This window comes from Phaethon lepturus, unplaced genomic scaffold (genome assembly GCF_000687285.1).
Source record: "Phaethon lepturus isolate BGI_N335 unplaced genomic scaffold, ASM68728v1 scaffold9633, whole genome shotgun sequence".
Taxonomy (NCBI): Eukaryota; Metazoa; Chordata; class Aves; order Phaethontiformes; family Phaethontidae; genus Phaethon; species Phaethon lepturus.
This window is the reverse complement of record NW_010528407.1, coordinates 102,124-120,653: the sequence shown is the minus strand read 5'-3', so window position 1 is coordinate 120,653 and position 18,530 is coordinate 102,124. Positions and strand designations below refer to the sequence as shown.

The 18,530-nt window shown below is 45.9% G+C and overlaps 1 protein-coding gene across 1 annotated transcript in view; it reads right to left on the bottom strand.

The window, feature by feature from the left end:
- PRKCH (protein kinase C, eta) overlaps positions 1–18,530 on the bottom strand; it is a gene marked incomplete at its 5' end in the record, with an annotated part of 122,584 nt that overhangs the window by 1,936 nt on the left and 102,118 nt on the right. The window contains one exon of the mRNA XM_010283670.1: positions 1–110. Coding sequence (XP_010281972.1) covers positions 1–110 — 110 coding nt within the window. The remainder of the gene's footprint in view (positions 111–18,530) is intronic.

Below are 18,530 nucleotides of genomic sequence, written 5' to 3'. Positions count from 1 at the left end.
GGTTTCAGCAGGTCCCAGTCCAGATCTTTGAAGTAGGGGTGCCGCAGAATCGCGCTCTCGCCACCCAGCCCTGAGCTGCCCAGCCGCATGTTGGGGTTCTTCGTCATGAACTGCAAAACAAAAAGGGCTGTTTGTTTCCTCCCGTCCGGCAGGACCACGGGAGAGGGACCTATTAGCAGTCACACAAAAGCTTGTCCTCAGCTTTCCTGTTGAACCCAGTTGCTGGCCAGACTTCTTAATTTCATTGTACTGGAACCGCATGCAAGGAACTTGACTCATTCTCTAGAGGAAGAAGTCGGGGTGTATTTCTCCTTGGTCCCTTTTCTTTTGGTCAAATCCTTGGTTACCACAATAACAAAAGAAAGTTGAATTGCATCGTTTGCGACATTATAAATGTTGCACAGTGGTTTTAGTGGTTATTTATTTCTGTATTAATTCCTCAGGAATACAAGGTCGCTCTCAAACGCTGCTTTGGACTGGAGTCAGTCCTGAACTGTGTCTTTTTCCTAAACCTCAGCTTGCTGAAGCGCAGCCAGAAGCCTACGCTTTCCTTCCTGTCATCTCAGGAAACAGAGGAAAATGAGCAAGGCACTGGCTTTTAGAGCCCCCTAAACCTTGAGCAGATAGGTGACCATCTCCTCTCTCAGTGGTGAAACTCTAAAAGAGGGTTTCTTTTTGTAACATTTTTACTCTGCTACCAGTGAAAAGAAATCTCAAACCTCAGCCGAAGTGCCCTGATTTGCCAGGGATCGATGAGAAAAGCTGTACATCACGCACACAGCGCGAGAGGGCCCTGGCGGGTGCCCGTTAGGTCCTGACAAGAATGATGAAGTGTGAGTGCTGGGGATATTTCTTTAAGGGGAAAGGAAATACTGGGGGAAGAGGGGAATCCTTTCCCCAGGCAGGAAAAGAGCTAGTTGGCTTGTTAATTTAGGATTATAGTTCCTAAAAATTTGGCAAAAAACAATCTTTCCCCTCCCTCAAGTACTTCTAATTCATTAGAGAAATCAGGTTATGTTTAAACTGGGAAAACAGCCGCTTTTATTTGCCTTTTGAAACGCAGCATAAAGCAAGCTCCACTGTGGTGGAGGTGTCCAGACGATTTCCTCAAAGATGAAAGAGCATTATGTTTAGCAAATAGCTGAACCAGCCAAACCAGACAATCGGTCACTGTTTTGGGAATGACCAAGCCTGCTGCATCTCGGCAATGGGGAAATGAAAAGGAGGGGAGGTGCAGCGAGAGACCAACTTCATTCTGACTGTAGGAGCTTTTCAGAAGGTACAAATTCTCCTAGGACAAGTGGATAAAAGGTCTAGTCATTCCCGACCTAGAGAGAAGATGGGGAGAAGACAGACAACTGCCAGATTTATTTTAGAAGTCTCCCCAAAACCCCATCGTGAAGGAGCTTCAGAGCCAAAGTAGATGGGGCATCTGGAGCTGAGACCTTGCAGGACCCCAGACTCTGCTGACATTAGCACAAAAAACCCAGCTCCACCCTGACCTCCTGAGCCCTTCGAGGACACGTGAAGCCATGGGATTCCCTATGGCATAACTGTTTTCCACAATTCTACCCAAAACATCACTAGGAAAAGCTGTTGAGTGCATCCAGATTTGTAAGAGCCGTCACCAGGAGAGGAGCAAAGCTCACATGGGTCTCTGCAGCTGGGTCTCTGCAGTCTCCCATACTTCTCTGGACTTTTCACCTCAGTTATGCAGCATTTCCACTAGCAGAACTTCTCTGTCATAAAATCATAGAATCAGTCATAGAATCACAGAATAGTCTGGGTTGGAAGGGACCTTTAAAGGCCATCTATCTAGTCCAACCCCCCCTGCGATGAGCAGGGACAGCTTCAACTAGAGCAGGTTGCTCAGATCCCTGTCCAACCTGACCTGGAATGTTTCCAGGGATGGGGCATCTACCACCTCTCTGGGCAACCTGGGCCGGGGTTTCACTACCCTTGTTGTGAAAAATGTCTTCCTTACATCTAGGCTAAATCTGCCCTCTTTTAGTTTAAAACCATTACCCCTTGTCCTATCACTACAGGCCACGCTAAAAAGTCTGTTCCCATCTTTCCTATAAGCCCCCTTTAAGTACTGAAAGGCTGCGCTAAGGTCTCCCCGGAGCCTGCTCTTCTCCACGCTGAACAACCCCAACTCTCTCAGCCTGTCCTCACAGGAGAGGTGTTCCATCCCTCTCATCATTTTTGTGGCCTCCTCTGGACCCGCTCCAACAGGTCCATGTCTTTTCTGGGCTGAGGGCTCCGGAGCTGGACACAATACGGTGGGTGGGTGGGGTCTCAGCAGAGTGCAGTAGAGGGGCAGAATCACCTCCCTTGACCTGCTGGCCATGTTGCTTTGGATGCAGCCCAGGAGACGGTTGGCCTTCTGGGCTGCAAGGGCACATTGCCAGCTCATGTCCAGCCTTTTCATCCGCCAGTACACCCAAGTCCTTCTCAGCAGGGCTGCTCTCAAACCCTTCCTCCTCCAGCCTGGATTGATACTGGGGGTTGTCACAACCCCAGTGCAGGACCCTGCACTTGTCCTTGTTGAACCTCATGAGGTTCACACAGGCCCATTCCTCAAGCTTGTCCAGGTCCCTCTGGATGGCATCCCATCCCTCAGGCATGTCAACCGCACCACTCAGCTTGGTGTTGTCTGCAAACTTGCTGAGGGTGCCCTCAATCCCACTGTCATTGTCAATGTCATTGATGAAGATATTAAAGAGTACTGGTCCCAATACGGACCCCTGAGGGACACCACTTGTCACCGATCTCCATCTGGATATTGAGCCATTGACCACTGCCCTCTGAATGCGACCATCCAACCAATTCCTCATACACCCAACAGTCCACCCATCAAATCCATCTCTCTCCAATTTAAAGAGAAGGATGTTGTGGGGGGCCATGTCAAAGGCCTTACAGAAGTCCAGATAGACAACATCAGTAGCTCTTCCCTTGTCCACTGATGCAGTCACTCCATCATAGAAGGCCACTACGTCAGGCAAGACTTACCCTTGGTGAAGCCATGCTGGCTGTCTTGAATAACCTCCCTGTCCTCCATGTGCCTTAGCAGAGCTTCTAGGAGGGTCTGTTCCTATAACTTCAGGAGCCCCTGGTTCATCTCCATAAGACTTCAAGTGTGCTGCAGTGTTGCCAGCACATCTCAGAACAACAGGCTGAGGGCCTTCACTAGCATCCCATCCTTCTAACCTTGGCATGTCATCCCACACCTTGTCACAGGCAAGCCTGGTATTATCCCCCTCCCCCTTCAAGTCTAGTTTAAAGCCCTGTCAATGAGTCCCACTAGCTTGTGAGCAAAGAAGGACCTTCTTCCCATTTTGAGAAAGGTGAATCCCATCTGATGCCAGCAAGCCCAGTGCTGTCTCCCCAACCCTTTCAACCTGTTCTTCTCCCTTTCTACCAGCAGAACCCAAACACAATTTGTTTCTCAAGAGACGCTGCATCAAAATTTCTGTGGGATACTGATCCCCAGACAATAGCTTGGTTTCCAAACAAGAAATGGGTCAAGCCAAAATCTCTCAGAGACCTGGTTCAGACAAGCCTTTGCAAGTCTTGAATTAAATTTCTTTGGTTTGCAAAACAAGCCAGAAATCTCCTGGCAGACCCATCTTTCTCTAGAAATTCCCTGCCCAGCTTCTTCGTCCCCACAGATGGATATCTGCACCTCACTAGCTCTTATTTGCATTGCTGGAAGATTCAGAAAGCTCAAACAAGATCAGAACTCGCTGGTGCTGGGAGCAGTATAGAACAAAACAGCCCAAAAAGACAAGACAAAAAGGAGAGGAGACCTGGGAATAAGTCCCATGTCTCCTGGCTCCTGACCTACTGCCGCCTCCTTTACACCAGGAAGCTTCTACTAAATGTGGAGAGGGAAAAAAAAATCATGAAAGCAAGTAATCTCTGAAAAGGGCTGGTAACATGCTTTGCTTGGGTTCCCATTCACGCTCAACCATATAAGACCAAAACCTAAACTGGACGGCCCATTCCCAGACCAGTTCAGAGCCCTGGGATATAAAAGTGTGTTTACATTCCTATTTGCTTGCTTTATTCCACATAATGCCAAAATTGCACCAAGTGAAGGCATCCGATGCAACAAGCTGAGAGCCAATGTAAATGCATTCCTGGCTGCTTAAGACACCCTTTTTGTTGAGACAATGGGGATTAGGCAAAGGCTATCCCTTGAGGTGGGCTGTTTTGAGCTCTGAACAAGCAAAACATAACATTCAAGACAAAATGACTGTTCAAATTCAACCAACCAGCTCCAATTTGGGCATTGGACCTACAGATTGAGCAACCTCAGTTGGGTAACTCTAGGCACCATCTACCCCACATTGGGTGCCCAAAGGAGGCAGGAGGAGAGTGAAGGCTTCAAATGCACCCACTGCTGAAACATGTCCCCACAGACTGGCTGCTGAGGGTGATGCCAGGCTGCCACAACACCCCACTGAATTAATCTTTGCCTCTGACAGGAGTGAGCTGACCTGTGGGACACCTGATCAAACAGCACCTTCCCCAGCTGTCAGGCATGAGCTCAGTGCTGCTGCCTCTCTCGCTCTGTAAAAACAGGGCTGTGAAGCACAAGGGTATCCAAGGGCTGGAGTGACCCTACCAGCTGCATAAACCAGCAAAAGGGTGGGAAATCATTTCAAAGGACAGTCAGTCTCTTATCATTAACTTACATCCCTGATAAACATTTTGTACGCTGCACTGAGACCTCTCAATTGCATCTGTGTTTGGGAACTGTCACTGAAAATGTTGCCTTTGGACGGCACCACGCGGTATGTGAAATACGGTCCCATATTGTGGGCAGCCGCGGCATCCCAGCAGGTTACTCAGCCTGTGGATGTATATGCGCCTCCACACCTGGGGGCTGTGACAGAAAACAAGAGTTTGGCCATTGCTGCTCCTCCCTTACATAAAATTTCCTGGTGAATTTTGAAGGCGTCAGGTCGGTCACAGCCTGATGAAGGTGGGGTGTTTTCTCTGGGAATCGGCTCCCGTCTTTATTTGGTAACTGGGCTTAAAAGTAAGTGTGCAAATGGTGACTCCAACAGAGACAGTGCTGATTTTTTGCACTGTAACAGAGTTACCTGCCTTACTGTAAGAGACATATAAAATTACAGGATAAAATTTTTGAAGCTAGTTTCCACTAAAATGAGTAACTAACCCTCTTAAATACTATTTGAATTCACCAGAAATTGTTGCACTGACAAAGAAATAGATGAAGTTTTAGTTTGTGCTGTCCAGTATGTCAGGGAAAAAAAAAAAAAGACTACAACGGCTTCTCAACGGCTCAAAAGCCCATGAATCCTTCTCTTTCTCTGCCTTAGGCAGTACTGACATTTCTCTGCTGCAGCAGGGTAGCATCTGATGGCCAGTCTCATGCCACCTATGCTATCTGATGGCACTTCCAGCAAAGCAAACAAAGAACTTGGGATTTCTGAGGAGCTTAATGACAAGCTCAGCCTTCATCTCTGAAATAAGTAGCTGGAGCCCACACCCATGTCTCTGACCATGTAAGAGGCACTTTGCAGCAGGAGGGGTAAAGCTGAAAGCCCAGGGCACACAGACGCTGCCCTCCACACACACATAAGGCTATGCAGGGGAAAGGTTTTTGAAAGTGCAGCTAATCTTTCACCTGATCCTTTTGGCTACATTCAGAAACAGCTTCAAAATGTCTTACAAAGTGTTGGCTGCTCCTGGCATCCACGGGAAGGCCAGACTTTGACTCTTGCTTCACAGGTTGGATAGCCCTGAATGTCCTTACAAGTACAACCCTCCAATGCTTTTGCAGGTGATGAGAGAGGATGTCCAGCAGAAGGTTTTTCGTGGCAAAACGTCATCTCCTAATGTTTACTGCGTATCTCTAATTTTGCATAATAATCCAGAATCCAGCATGAATCTCAGCCTCTAGCACACAGAGCTCAGTCAAAAAACACAGAGAAAAAAATTCAACAGTAACAAGGCAAAACAGAGATGTTCCTAAGCAAAAAGAAACATGTAATCACCCAAATCCAGGATACCTCCCAGAAAAAAACAATAGCAAGCCTGTCAATCTTAAATCTGAACCAGGCTGTCAAGCCCTCACTCTGTGATCACACCCAACCATGGGGTATTATTCTATTCCCCGTGTAAAGATCCCCTTGGGAGCATCCCCAGACTGGGTTCCTTTGGGCTACACCAGTTTGCCAAGCAAGAAACTCAAGCAAGGCTCTCGCTGACCTCAGCTAACCCTCTCAGCAGCATCACAGCCAAAACCAGCAGTTGGAATGAGCCAAAAACATGACTTCACAAGATCATTTGAAAACATTTACTGAAAGAAAATGCAGCAAGCCATGACAAGAAATTAAAAGCTGGAGATTAGTCCACGGAGGGCCCGTGAAGTTACAAGGAAAAAATGCAGACATAGTAGTGCTAACCATTAGGAAAAATCTGCGTCAGCCCTGGGAGCTCAGCCCATGAGCAGGTGAGGGAGAGCAGGGGACCCACGCCAGTCCTCCCCTTAACCCACTACCATGCTGGGAAGGGCTCCAGGTCTCCCAGTCTGCTGGGCAAGGCTGCACTGGACTCCTCTGGTGCTGCTCACATGCAGCATTGCAGCTTCTGTCTCAAGAGGCTGAGTTTGCAAATCAGTGTAACGGCCTGGAAGTCAGTGAAGGGATGTTTGCACAAAACAGATGTTTCCAAGCATTAAATTCCTTGAATTTACAAGTTCCCTTTCTCAATAATGGAATCTGTGATATGTTTTACGTAACTCATGTATATCCTTTTTGCATCAGGATAATTAATTGCATAAGTATCAGAGTGACTAGATTATGTGAAATTGCATCATGTTCTAGGAAAACCCTAACAAGCCCAGACCCCTCCACAGAAGTAAGGCACTTCACGAAGAAGAATACAACTTTCTGCTCGGCCATTCCCTTCACATTTTCAGTCATCTGGACACGGAAGAAATCGTTATTTCTTGTATTAAAGAAAGTCTTAGACACACCAGCTCCCATCAGGACTCTGTTGCCTTGGGCAGGCTGCATTTGCCTTGTAAGAGAAAGCCCATGCCCCTGAGCAGCTCACCGTTCAAATGCAAGTGCACAGTGGACATGGAGACTTATCCCCCATCTTAAAGGCAGGGAACAGAGACCCAGGGAAATTCATCACTTTATTTCGCCATGAGCCCGAGGGTGGCCTGTCACAGATAGGATGGCAGACCCTCAGTCTCACCTCCTCTCCATCACACCACATGCCTCAGAGGACCCCTATTCAGGATTGTGCCAATGCAACAGCCAAGCCCAAACCATTAAAGGAAAGATAGATTTCCCTGTTCGTGCTATCAACATTTCCATCCTGTTGGCATTTCTCCCATGTTGCTACCGAAGTGAAAAGCAGCAGCAGCACAGGAGATTAACACCCCACAGTGTCCCCTCTAGTAATGAGGGAGAGCGGGGAGATCAGGAGATACCCAACATGCTCGTCTTCATTAAGATTCATGAGCTAAACTAACAGGGCAGAAATTAACTCAAAAGGAAATAAGATTTCTCAAAGATCTATTTGATCTCAGACAAAAGGGAATCGTTATATAAATAGAGCAATTACTCTAATTAAGGCTTCCCTCCATGAATCTCTTGACTGAATGCTGCAGTTGGTGAAAACAGTTTGGCCGCCTATTATATAAGGCAAACAAACCTGCAGTCTGGGGTTTCATTAGCCTTCATCCACCCCTAAACAAAGGAGAAGAAAGATGGCTCCATGGCTCTGTCTGTCAATGTCTGTATTATTTTTAATGATTGGAAGCCAGAAGGCATTAGCATAGCAGGCAGACTTTTTTTTTTTTTAATAAAAAGCTGCTCGTTTTGAGCCAGTCTTGTCTTTTGCTCTCTTGGGCAAGGCTCCCACCACCTTCCTGCCGGGGCGATGTTCACAAGCGTGCCTCGCTTCCCCATACAGGAGCGATCCAGGGCTCAGACACACAAGTAGGTTACGGGGAGCGAGAGAGTCAGCACAGCCCCATTTCACTAAATGGTGTCAGCTGAAGCTCCAGGGCCCTGGGAGCAGGGTGGTCAGAGAGCTTTCCCATGGAAGTTCTTGTACTTAGGGCAGCTCAGCTGGTGCCTGGTAACTTAAACTGCAACGATTCGGCTGTGGGTGTGAGCCAGGCACTTGGGAGCCAGAGTCCTACTGACCTTCAGTGAGGATTGTGCTGCTGAGAATAGGACTTGGAGTCATTGCGGCTCTCTCGAATGCTACCTCTGTTTTACACTGGGGATTTGCTCTGATTGCAGCCATTAGAGGCCACGTGGTGTTTCGGCTTCCTACCCTGCACACAGCAGGATCGATTGCTAAAAGCCCTGATCTGTACCAATGCAATTCATCGTGGTGCTGCGCCAGAATGCAACACACATGCACAGGGTGGCTCTACCTCCATGCTGGGGTCCTGGCTACAGAAAACAGTGAACAGATGAAATCCTTCAGTGCAGAGATGGTCCAGTGAGTGCAGTGCCAGGGCTTAAAAATACAAGACTGCCCTGAAAGCGTTTTAAGGAGGGGGGGAAGAAAAGAGAGTGTGTGAGATCTCTGTTATTTCCTTTTCCAGATTAAAAAGGAATGGGAAGGGAGGTGAAAAGCAGTCTTCAGCCCTGCTCCTAAAAGCCAGAAGACTGTAACGATAAGCATGACAGCAGTCACATGTTTAATTTGCCAGCCGCAGGCAAGAAGGACAAAATGTCAGCACAGTGGATATTAAGCAGATAAATTTGATCTTGCTTTCCCCTAGTGCAGAAATGGCTGCTCGATGCTGCCCAGTCGAAGCTCGAGGGAACAAGAAGGATTAACTGTATTGCAAACAGTGCTGAGCAAGACAGATGAGCAAAATAAACCAAGGTAGATAGGAGTAACTCACATGTGGGTCAGACACATCTGGTGGTGTAAATTGATACAACTTTGCTGACTATCACCAGGAGAGAACTTCGCCCAAAATGTGGGAATTAAATGTTGTCTGAATAGCTACAAACTTCCTTGCTGTGCCAAAATCTGTTTCCCTGCCTCTCCCCACTCATCGACAAAGAACTCATCAACACTAATGCAGAATGAAAAGACCACAAGTATCAAATGCATATTGACCCCTGACAATAGCTAGTGATTTTCAACACTTCTGCCTTTGGTATGCCTGTAATAAATAACAATAAACAGAAATTAACTTCAGTCATTAGATATATGGAATATTTAACATAGGTTTTGGTCAAGATGTCACTCCGGAAATCTGTGTTTTCAGAACTGATGTGTCAACCCCAGTTTCCACGTGGGTCACCGGCTGCACGAGCTGCTCAGACAGTATCAAACCCCAGCTGCCATTTTTCAATTACCCCCACTGGACTATAGGTACAACATGGGGATATGCAGGTCAATTACTAAATCAATACATCAATCAGAGTAATACAAACACGGAGGGAGAATGAGCATCAGACTTATTAACAGACTGGGGGCATGATCCCTCTCATTTTAAGCAGTGGTAAAATCTCCCTAGGGTTGCACAGGAAAACAATTAATCCTTTTCCGATAGTCTTGTCAAGAGGAACTGGGAATCTATTACACAACCCTGGGTGGCCTATTTACATAGGGTCAAGTACAAAGGGGACTAAAGTGCCCCAGACAAACCTGTAAAGGCCAATTAAGGGGGTGGGGGGAAAAAAAAAAAATCACAGGAAAATGCTTCAAAGGAGCTTTTTTGTGGTCTTGGTTATATTTTGATTCTTTTAATTTTGAAGTTCCTGAAAAGACACAGCAGGTCAGAAAGTTCAAAGCTGGAAGGACGAGTAAGACCTATAGGCCTAAATAGCTTGGACAGTTGGGAGATTTGTTACCCCTATAGCGATGCTGAGACCTCCCAGTTAGATGGACTGGCCCTCTCCGCTGGGGGCTGCACAGCAAGAGCTGGTCCCATCATTCAGCGATCATTCCCATCTCCAGGTCGGACCCAGGTTCTCAAGGGAATCCTTGGGCCTTCCTCAAGATTACATTTTAACGGACTTCACCAAAACGCCTTTGAGGGTCTATAATTGCGCTGTTTATTTGAGGCAGAGCTGAGAAGTGAGCCCAGGCCACAAGTCTTAGGCTTGGCCACGGGAATCGCTTCTTCCTGAGCACCTAGGAACAAGCAGAATAAGAAGAGGGGGAAGACAAAATTGGCGCAATGAATGCTCCTTCACTTTTTTTCTTCCCATCTCTGGCAGGAAAGAGGAGGATGAGTCACACCTGACACTACAATAGGCAGGGTTAGGAGTTTTCGTTATGAAGCAAATCTGAGCCTGCACACTGCGGAGTTAAACAAGAAGCTCATTTCAGCCTATTGGAAAGGGAAAGGTAAAAGACCTAATGACTACTTTGAGATGAGTTTGGCCTTGGAAGCTATATAGAGATGGATTTAGTTTTCTTTCACAGTGAATTATTCAGAAGCATGGTACTATGATGTGGGGAAGAGGAGCACTTCAGCAATGGGTACGATCAATCGACAACAGATTAAAATCGCTGGGGAAAGCTATTTGCTGTTTGAGAATGAGGAGGCAAAGAGTAAGAGGCAGCATGTTACAGAAATGGATATGCAAACTCAGGCAAAAGAGGTAAGAAGACAATCTGTGGTGGAGCATGGCCTTGTCACTTCACCACAGTGGATGTTTATGGCAAAAATGGTCTAGATGAGAGGTTATTTAAAACTGTAGAACTCCTTCTCTGTTGGGAAACAACAGGCTCCGGACTCCTGCTTTTGCTGCAGAGGCTCTGGAGCCAACCAGGAAATGCAAGATGAAAGCATTTCTAAAACTCAAAATAAAGAAAAAAATGTTTACACAGATCCAGCATACAGTTTCACAGGAGATTCAAATATTGGCCTGACTCTGACAGCCAAGGCTTGATCAAATTGTGCAAGAGGATTTATAGAGCCTGCCAACTCTGAAGAGATGCCAAAGGAGAATAATTTATTGGCATATTTGAAGGCATTTTTAATATCAGCCTTTGTTATCCTCAGAGCTGAGGAGCCTAAAGCAGTGAGCTCATCTAGTTCCCTCTTTGATTTCAGTGGGCCACCATTGTGTTGTTCCTTTTCCTTTTAATCTTTGTCTAAAAAATACTCCCGGCATCTGGTTCATTCAGAAACAAGTTCATTCTGGCTGTTCCAGCACTGCATGTGAAACAGATTATCTGCTTTTTTCTGTCTGTTGGAAAGAATGAACCTGGCCCGGATCTGTAGGATGTAAGTGCAAAGGAGAGACATGTGCTTTGTGCAGAGTGACGTAAAGGAAACGTAGGCAACTTTGCACCATCAGCATCTGGCTGCCTTGTTCCACACCTTTTAAGTGCTCAGGAGGGGACTGGGAAGCACAAAGACGGGGTTTGGTTTAGCTCACACAGTGGCCAAACTGACCACCCAGGACTTGGCGAAAAGGTGAGGCACCAAAGCAACACGAAGCACATACGTATTGCGCTTGGATGTGCCAAGTAAATCACAGCCCAGGTATTTTGAGTCATGTGTTGCTTGCTGTAGCGTGCAGGGAGGATGCAGACACCGCCCATGGTATCTGAGCTGACGACAGTTAGTTCTGACCTCCCAGTATCCAGGAGCGTTGAAGCCTGAGCAAGTGCAGTGTATGAAGAGAATAAACTTCTCGAAAGAATGGTTCAGAAGACCTCACCTCCGTGCTGATGTTCGAGGTGAGCGGTTGCAGAGAGTAGGCAGCTTGGACCATCCACACCCCTCCTGAATTTAGATGTCCTTGCCAACAGTCTGAAACCAGCCTTTCCCCTTCACTCCTCTCTCACCACAGACTGTTCGCTTTGATTATGTTAGAAAATCTGCCTCTAAGTCTTTCTGCTGTGAAAACTCTCACCTCTGCCTTCTCTCCTCATTAATAAATTTTCAAGTTGCTTACAGCGGTGGGGCCAGTCTGGTTCAGCACTGTCCAGAAAGCCTTTCTGAAAATAAGCCACAGCACACACAAAAGGGGTCCTCACTGAGGGTTTGGGCAATCATGGTGGCATCCCCTTGGGATGGACACTTCACTCTTCCTGCAGCACAGCTCAGAAGTTCTCTCTGCTTTCTCTCCTTCAGTTGGGCCTGGGTGGAGTGCCCTAGGGGAAAATTTCTTTTCTGTATCTCTCCAATCTTGTTTCTTCTCAGCCTGTTACGGTAAGTACATGCTGCACAGCCTGAGCCTCCAAGGGCTCTGCTGGAGTTGTTATCCTGCATGCAGACAGACTGGACTGCCCTGTGCTCTGACCATGCAGCATATTAGAAGTTCCTCAGGATTTCTTTGGAATGGCAAGAAATAACCACCCAAACCCTGTAGTCCCCAGGGAGTCCTGGATTTAACTCACATACAAACATAATAATCAAATTTATCTCTCTTTAGGAGCCATCACTTAGAATTCCTGAGCAACGATGGGAAACAGTGCTCATTTTCACCAGGAGGGGTGGAGGAGGGTACCCTTCCAATTTAGTTTTTCCTCATCTAGTATCACCTGCAAATTCAGGGAAGAAAACCCTAACACACACACTTTCTCAACTGCTACCTAACATTTCTACATACACAAATGGATACACAAAAAGCACTTCTACAATTCACCATCAGTGCCCTCTAACTTAACCTCTTGTTTTAAGGTAGAATTGGGCCATGTTTTGAATAATATCGATGGGCTTCCCCCCATCAACTCAAGAGAAATTGCTGGTGGAGCAACACACTACTCATTTCAGTATCTTGGGGGGAAGTCTCTTGTGTCTGATGGTTACCTGAGTGACTGAGGGACTTAAGATGGACTTAAGGTGGCCTCATATTAACTCTTCTGGGCAGCAAAGGAATGACAAACTTCTTTACAGAAGTTTTGAGTGGCTTTTTTAATTAACAAGATCAAAATTGGCCAAACTGTTGTGGAATTGCCCCCATACCCCTCTCCCGTTGAAGATGAAGTGGCTGGTTGCTGCCTGCACTGCAACATTCCTGAGCCCTTTACTTGCTCTCCAGAAAAACCCATGTGTGCTGCCTCCTAGCAAAGGGGGATAATTTACACTGCCGGTGAGTCCTCGGTATTGAATATCGCTGTGTGTGCTAGCTGTACAAACAAGCCAAAAAGACTAAGGAACTCACTGAAAAGCCCTGGTTTCTGGGTTTCAGTCTCTGACATGGGCTCACAGAAACAGAAGAGGCTTTTCCTTACTAGATCAGGGCTTTTTCGACTTCTTAATCAGGCTTCAAGGCTGTCTGGAGGTGAAGGGGATTTAAACTGCGGCACATTTAACCATTCGCCCTCCAGCTGCTCCTGAGAACCATGCAACCTCCCTCCTAGCTGCTGGCAGAAGCTGGGAAGGAAATCTCAACTCCCTCACCTCGTGCTTCAACATCCAAAAATGAGTCCATAAAACACAGGTCATCAGAGCAGGACCTGGCTCCTACTGACCCACAGAGCATCATTATTGCTGTGTCTGAGTCTGAAGCACTGATTCCCAGACCCCGACAGCCCCTCGACATTAACCTGGCAACACAAAGGGGATTTTAAGCAAGTCTGTAAGAGCAAAGTCTAAAGGAGGATGGGGAGGTGGAGGGGTGAGTGTGCATTAGACCTTAGCGGTGTTGTCAGGGTGCAGACAGCGGATTCCGGTCCAAGGTATCCGGAGGTGGGTGATCTCAGTGACACAATGCAGCTGAGAGTTCACTAAACCAGAGTATTTGCCTTTTGAGTCTGCGTCACTTCCAGGCTATTGTTCTCTAGAAAAACAGATCAACTTCAAGTTTTTCTTTTGCATCCTCGGCACTGTACTGCTGACGTCATTTGTCTCTGAGATACGGGTCATGTTTGCTCTTGGCTGAGCTCCCTCACCTTTCAATCCCTCTCACTCTTCGCACTAATCCACTGGCATTTGGCTTCCCCTGTGCTGTTCCACCTGTGCTGGGCAGGAGTACAGGCTGCTAAAACCACAGCCAATTTCCTCAGCACCTTCCTCTTCTCTTTCCCGGTGTTTATTTTTCACACAAAAAACACTTGGAGGGGGTTTGCCATGCCCAGTCTCTTAAATCCAGTAGTGTTTTCTTCAAAATGCATGTTTTTAACCAGCTGGAAGGACAACAGGCTTTAGTCTCATTTGTGTCCCCAAAATACCCAGCTACAGGCAAGGCTGCCCAAGTCTTACTTTTGGAAGGAGCATTTCAGCTAGGTGTTTCAGCGCTCACATTAAGACTGGAGGTTGACAGACAAACACCAAGAGACACCCCCAGCTTCAGATGACTCAGCTGTGACAGGAGTTCAGAAAACCAGGGTGCAGAAGGCACAGCAATGCTAACACTTCCCTGGGGAGATGCTGCTTTCTAGCCCCTGCTGTTACCCGGCTCTGAGAGTGAAAACATCTAAACTGCAATTGCTCATCCAAGTTTCCAAGCCTTTGGGCCAACCATTGCTACTTCAGATCATCACTCCATGGAGTGACTCAATAGGCTTAGTCCTTCTCTCCTCATCTGAAACCAGACTTGGAAACGAAAATCCCTGCAGCTTTCCCTGTGAATTTGCTTCCCATTACGCCATCGACTTTTCAGACTGATATTCACGGTGTCCCTTCATCGTCCCCTCCAACTGAGCCTGACTGTGAGCACGACAGCGTGATTGAATTGCATTTGAGAAAGTCATACATGAAGCGAGTGAAACATGCTGCCAAAATACCATCCTGCTTATGGGAAATGAGAGGATTGTATTTCATTTTGTAGTTCACTCAGCTGAATCCCAAAGCCTCTGGCTGCCTAGAAAGCCACTCTCTTTGCTCAAGCACTTTTTGCTAGTGACAATTTACAAATTCAGAACATCAACATGCTGTAACAAAAGCAAACTCCAGCTGCACTCTCACCATAGAAGATATGGTGCAGTAGTCTCTGCCTGCATGCTCACAAAGTTTCTCTTTCACAGTCTCTTCATCATCAGACACCGGTGACTACTCAGTCAGCTGATGGAAAAGAGTATCTGAAAGAATTTATTTGCAGACGCAAACCCAATAGCTACTCTGGCATAAAATCCTTGTGACTGCATTCAGGTAGGGCTACGGAGAAACCTTTTTTTGGGGGAAGCAAAATCAAAGCAAAACTTACACTTAGAATGAGCAGAAGTCATCTGAATCCATTCAGCAGCAGTTCTCCTTTTCTGCACTTTTTTTTACTCCCACAAGCAAATCCATTCCCAGTTCAACTTGCTCACACAAGCAGGGGAGACCTCAGTTTGAGTCCTTTCTGCCTGGCTTGAGCCATCAGTACCTAAATTCCCCAGTGACACACCCAGACAGGGCAGAGTACACGAGTGACATTTTCTCCTTCCCTCCTCTGGGAGTACTGACTCCAGCAAAATCCTGTGGATTTACACTGATTTAGCTCTGCCTTACTCTTCTCCCAGCTCTTCAGGAAAAATATGAAGGACACCCCCCTCCCCCCGCCCAAAAATCCCCACCACATTTAAAAGTGAAATAGATGAAAACTTATTTTTCCAGAGCACAAATATTTCTGCTTTCAATTCTAAACAAGACCTCAGGGCATTGAGGTTGTTTTGTTTTCCTTGTTATCAGTGCTCAAAAACACACCAGGAACACCCAGTGACCTAAATGAGGTCCTGAGGACGTATTTTGGTTATTATCAGGAAACTGCAAAGATGAACAGGATGCAACCTTCAGAAATCAGGTGGTTTCTGATGGGGGGAAATTGGTGAAGCACTGTTATGGTAAATGAAAGAAAAACAAAACAACATCCATAAAATGGGACCTAAAACCTATTATCCTTGTTTACAAAGAAGCTCTTCATGAAGGCAAATGGATCAAGTGCTTTCTAAACCTAGGTATATCCATTTGTAGAGCATCTCTAAGCACCTACACCTAATTGCATCTTCCTGGCAGAAGAATTTGATTTACGTTTCAGAGCTTTGTACCACTCAAGAGTAAGCAAATTCTCACTAGTCCTGTTCAAGGTTAGAGGCCAAAACTTTTAGTGAGGGGATAATCCAGTTATTAAGGCTCTTAAGGCCTTAGCCTGCAGCACAAAGAGACCTCAGGTTTAATTCCCTGGTCTTCCATAGGCTTCCCATGCCATGAAATTACTTATAATAATTTATGTCACTGCAGTAGTGGAATACTCTGATCTTAATATCATGGGTTAGAAGGCACTGTCACAGCTGTAAATCAGGGAGTTTGAGTTCACTTTTTGTTGGAGGTAAACACAGTAGTGATTAGATGATGCTCACATGGTAATAATGCTGTGTCCAAGAGAAATAATATTAGCATCAGAAGTCTGTAAGAAAAAAAAAATCTACATATTTAGCAGCTAGAAAATCCACTGCCTTTCTTCATAAAATAGCCACAAGGGAACAAAAAAGCGAGGTTCATCACTCTGTTACACTGACATCTAAAAATAGTGACCAAACATTATCAGTACACTGCAAATATCATCTCAGCAGTAATCACATTTGTTATCATTCAAGAGAAATCAAAGTGTGTGGGTTTTTTCCATTTTAATTGAGAGCCCCACACAACCTCATGACAGGATATTTCCTTCCCCTTAAAGCCAACATGCTCTGATGCCTCTAAAAACTCAGCATAAGAAAGGGAGGAGGAAATGAGGAGCTCTTCTAGTGAACAGCTCTTGATCCCAAAAGCAACTACTGTGAATTTGCAGAAACTCAGGCTGTAGCCAACTATCATCAATGCTGTAAAATGAGATACTAGAGTCACCTCCAGGTAGCAGCCACCCAGGGAACAGAAACACTGAAGAACTGAAGGTTCAGGTGCAACTTCCCACTACTTAATCACAAGGCTCTTGGTCAATGCCCCAAATTTCAGCCTTTTTCTCAAAGCAGACATAGCACAGTGCTTCTCTTGAGCAGCACATGTGCATTTCAGAGGGGCAGTTTTGCTTTCATTTGGGTTTCACCAGCAACATGTGATACAGGAGACAAGCAGAGCGGCTGGGGAGGAGACCTTTTTCAGGCAAGTAACCAGCAATTGCTAAGTTGATTGTGCAGTTTTGGAGATCTCAGTCGACCTCTATTTGAATTCTTAGCTCCCTCCTCACTCCTGGCCCCCCTTCTCTAGTGCCTCTCATCATGCCGCTTGCCTGTTAATCACAGAAGGGACCCGCTGTTAGAAGTTGGGCTCCTGTGCTGGCTGTCTCTGTGAGGTTCCTATCAGAATGATGAAAATAAGCATTTCATCAAGAGGCTGAAACACAAATCATATATTATACCCTGAAATTCCTGTTACAATGAGTATTTATCTGACCACATTTTACCTCCATCTCATACTTATGCAAAGACACCTGCAACAAATCCACTCTGCTATTACTTGTCACTGCAAAAAAAGAATTGTCTCAGGCATTCAAGAGTCCCAATTCAACATGAACACTGCTCCATAAGCTGCAATGAGTCTGAACTTCACTTTTTTTTTTTTTTATTTTAAATATGTTGCAGGTTATTTCCAAAACCCAAGGCGGCCTTCAGCATGACAAATTATCACTCCTGAGCACAACCTGTGATTTCAAAGCACAACCCTTTGCCTCCTTTAAGAAGTGGATTTGATTCTCAGCTGGTTTCTGTGGAATTTATTACATGCATTTTCAGCTACAGAAAGTAGTTGCTCAGTTCATATCCAACAGAAACCTTTCAGCAGAAAACTTCCAGATTGTCACTACTAAAAATCTGATGAAAACACTCTCCTCTTTCCTTTAAATGGTCCCATCATTCATTACCCCATTTCTTTGAGTCAGTGCTCCACAAGTTACTACTATCTGATCTAACTATTTCTTAGATCCTCTATTACCACAATATTTAGTAGCATCCAGTCTTAAATGGGTCTTTGTTCACAGTGCTTTTGCAACGAAAGGAAATACTACGATCGTTCTCTCTCCAAAGAGTGCTTAGAGATGTTAAACGATTTGATCAATGGCAGGAAGAAGTCAGTAACAGAACAGCCAAGTTAGGTCTCCCGATTCCTAGGTTAACACCCTTGTCATTTAACCACCTTTTGATTCATTCCAGTAAAGCCAGGGAGTTCCAGTGCACTGGGCACTGTTTGTACACGCACGGCCTGAAATCTTAAAAACCTTCTTTCCCATGTCACAGGCGAAGATGTGAGGCACACGGATAAGACAGCTCCTGGGAAAATTCAGGAATACATGGTAGAACAACGGCTAAGTGTGGCAAGCAACAGTTCTCCTCAAACCGTTTGCTGTACAGCCCCATATTTTTTTTTTCTTCCAAACACAGAAAAATCAAAAACCTATCTTTGTATGCAGGTAGACAGCAATCCCTGGGGGAAGGCTGATATCACCAACAGTCAGAAGGAAAGACTATCATGAAGACTTCACTTTTTCAACACTCCAGTTGCGTGGAAATCATATGGTTGCTAGTGCTGGATACTGCGTATACCTGCTGCTTCTGTTCTGGAAGGTGACCATATGCTGTAAATCATTAAGTCAGCAGGGGAATGCCCAGACACAGACATGCACACGTTT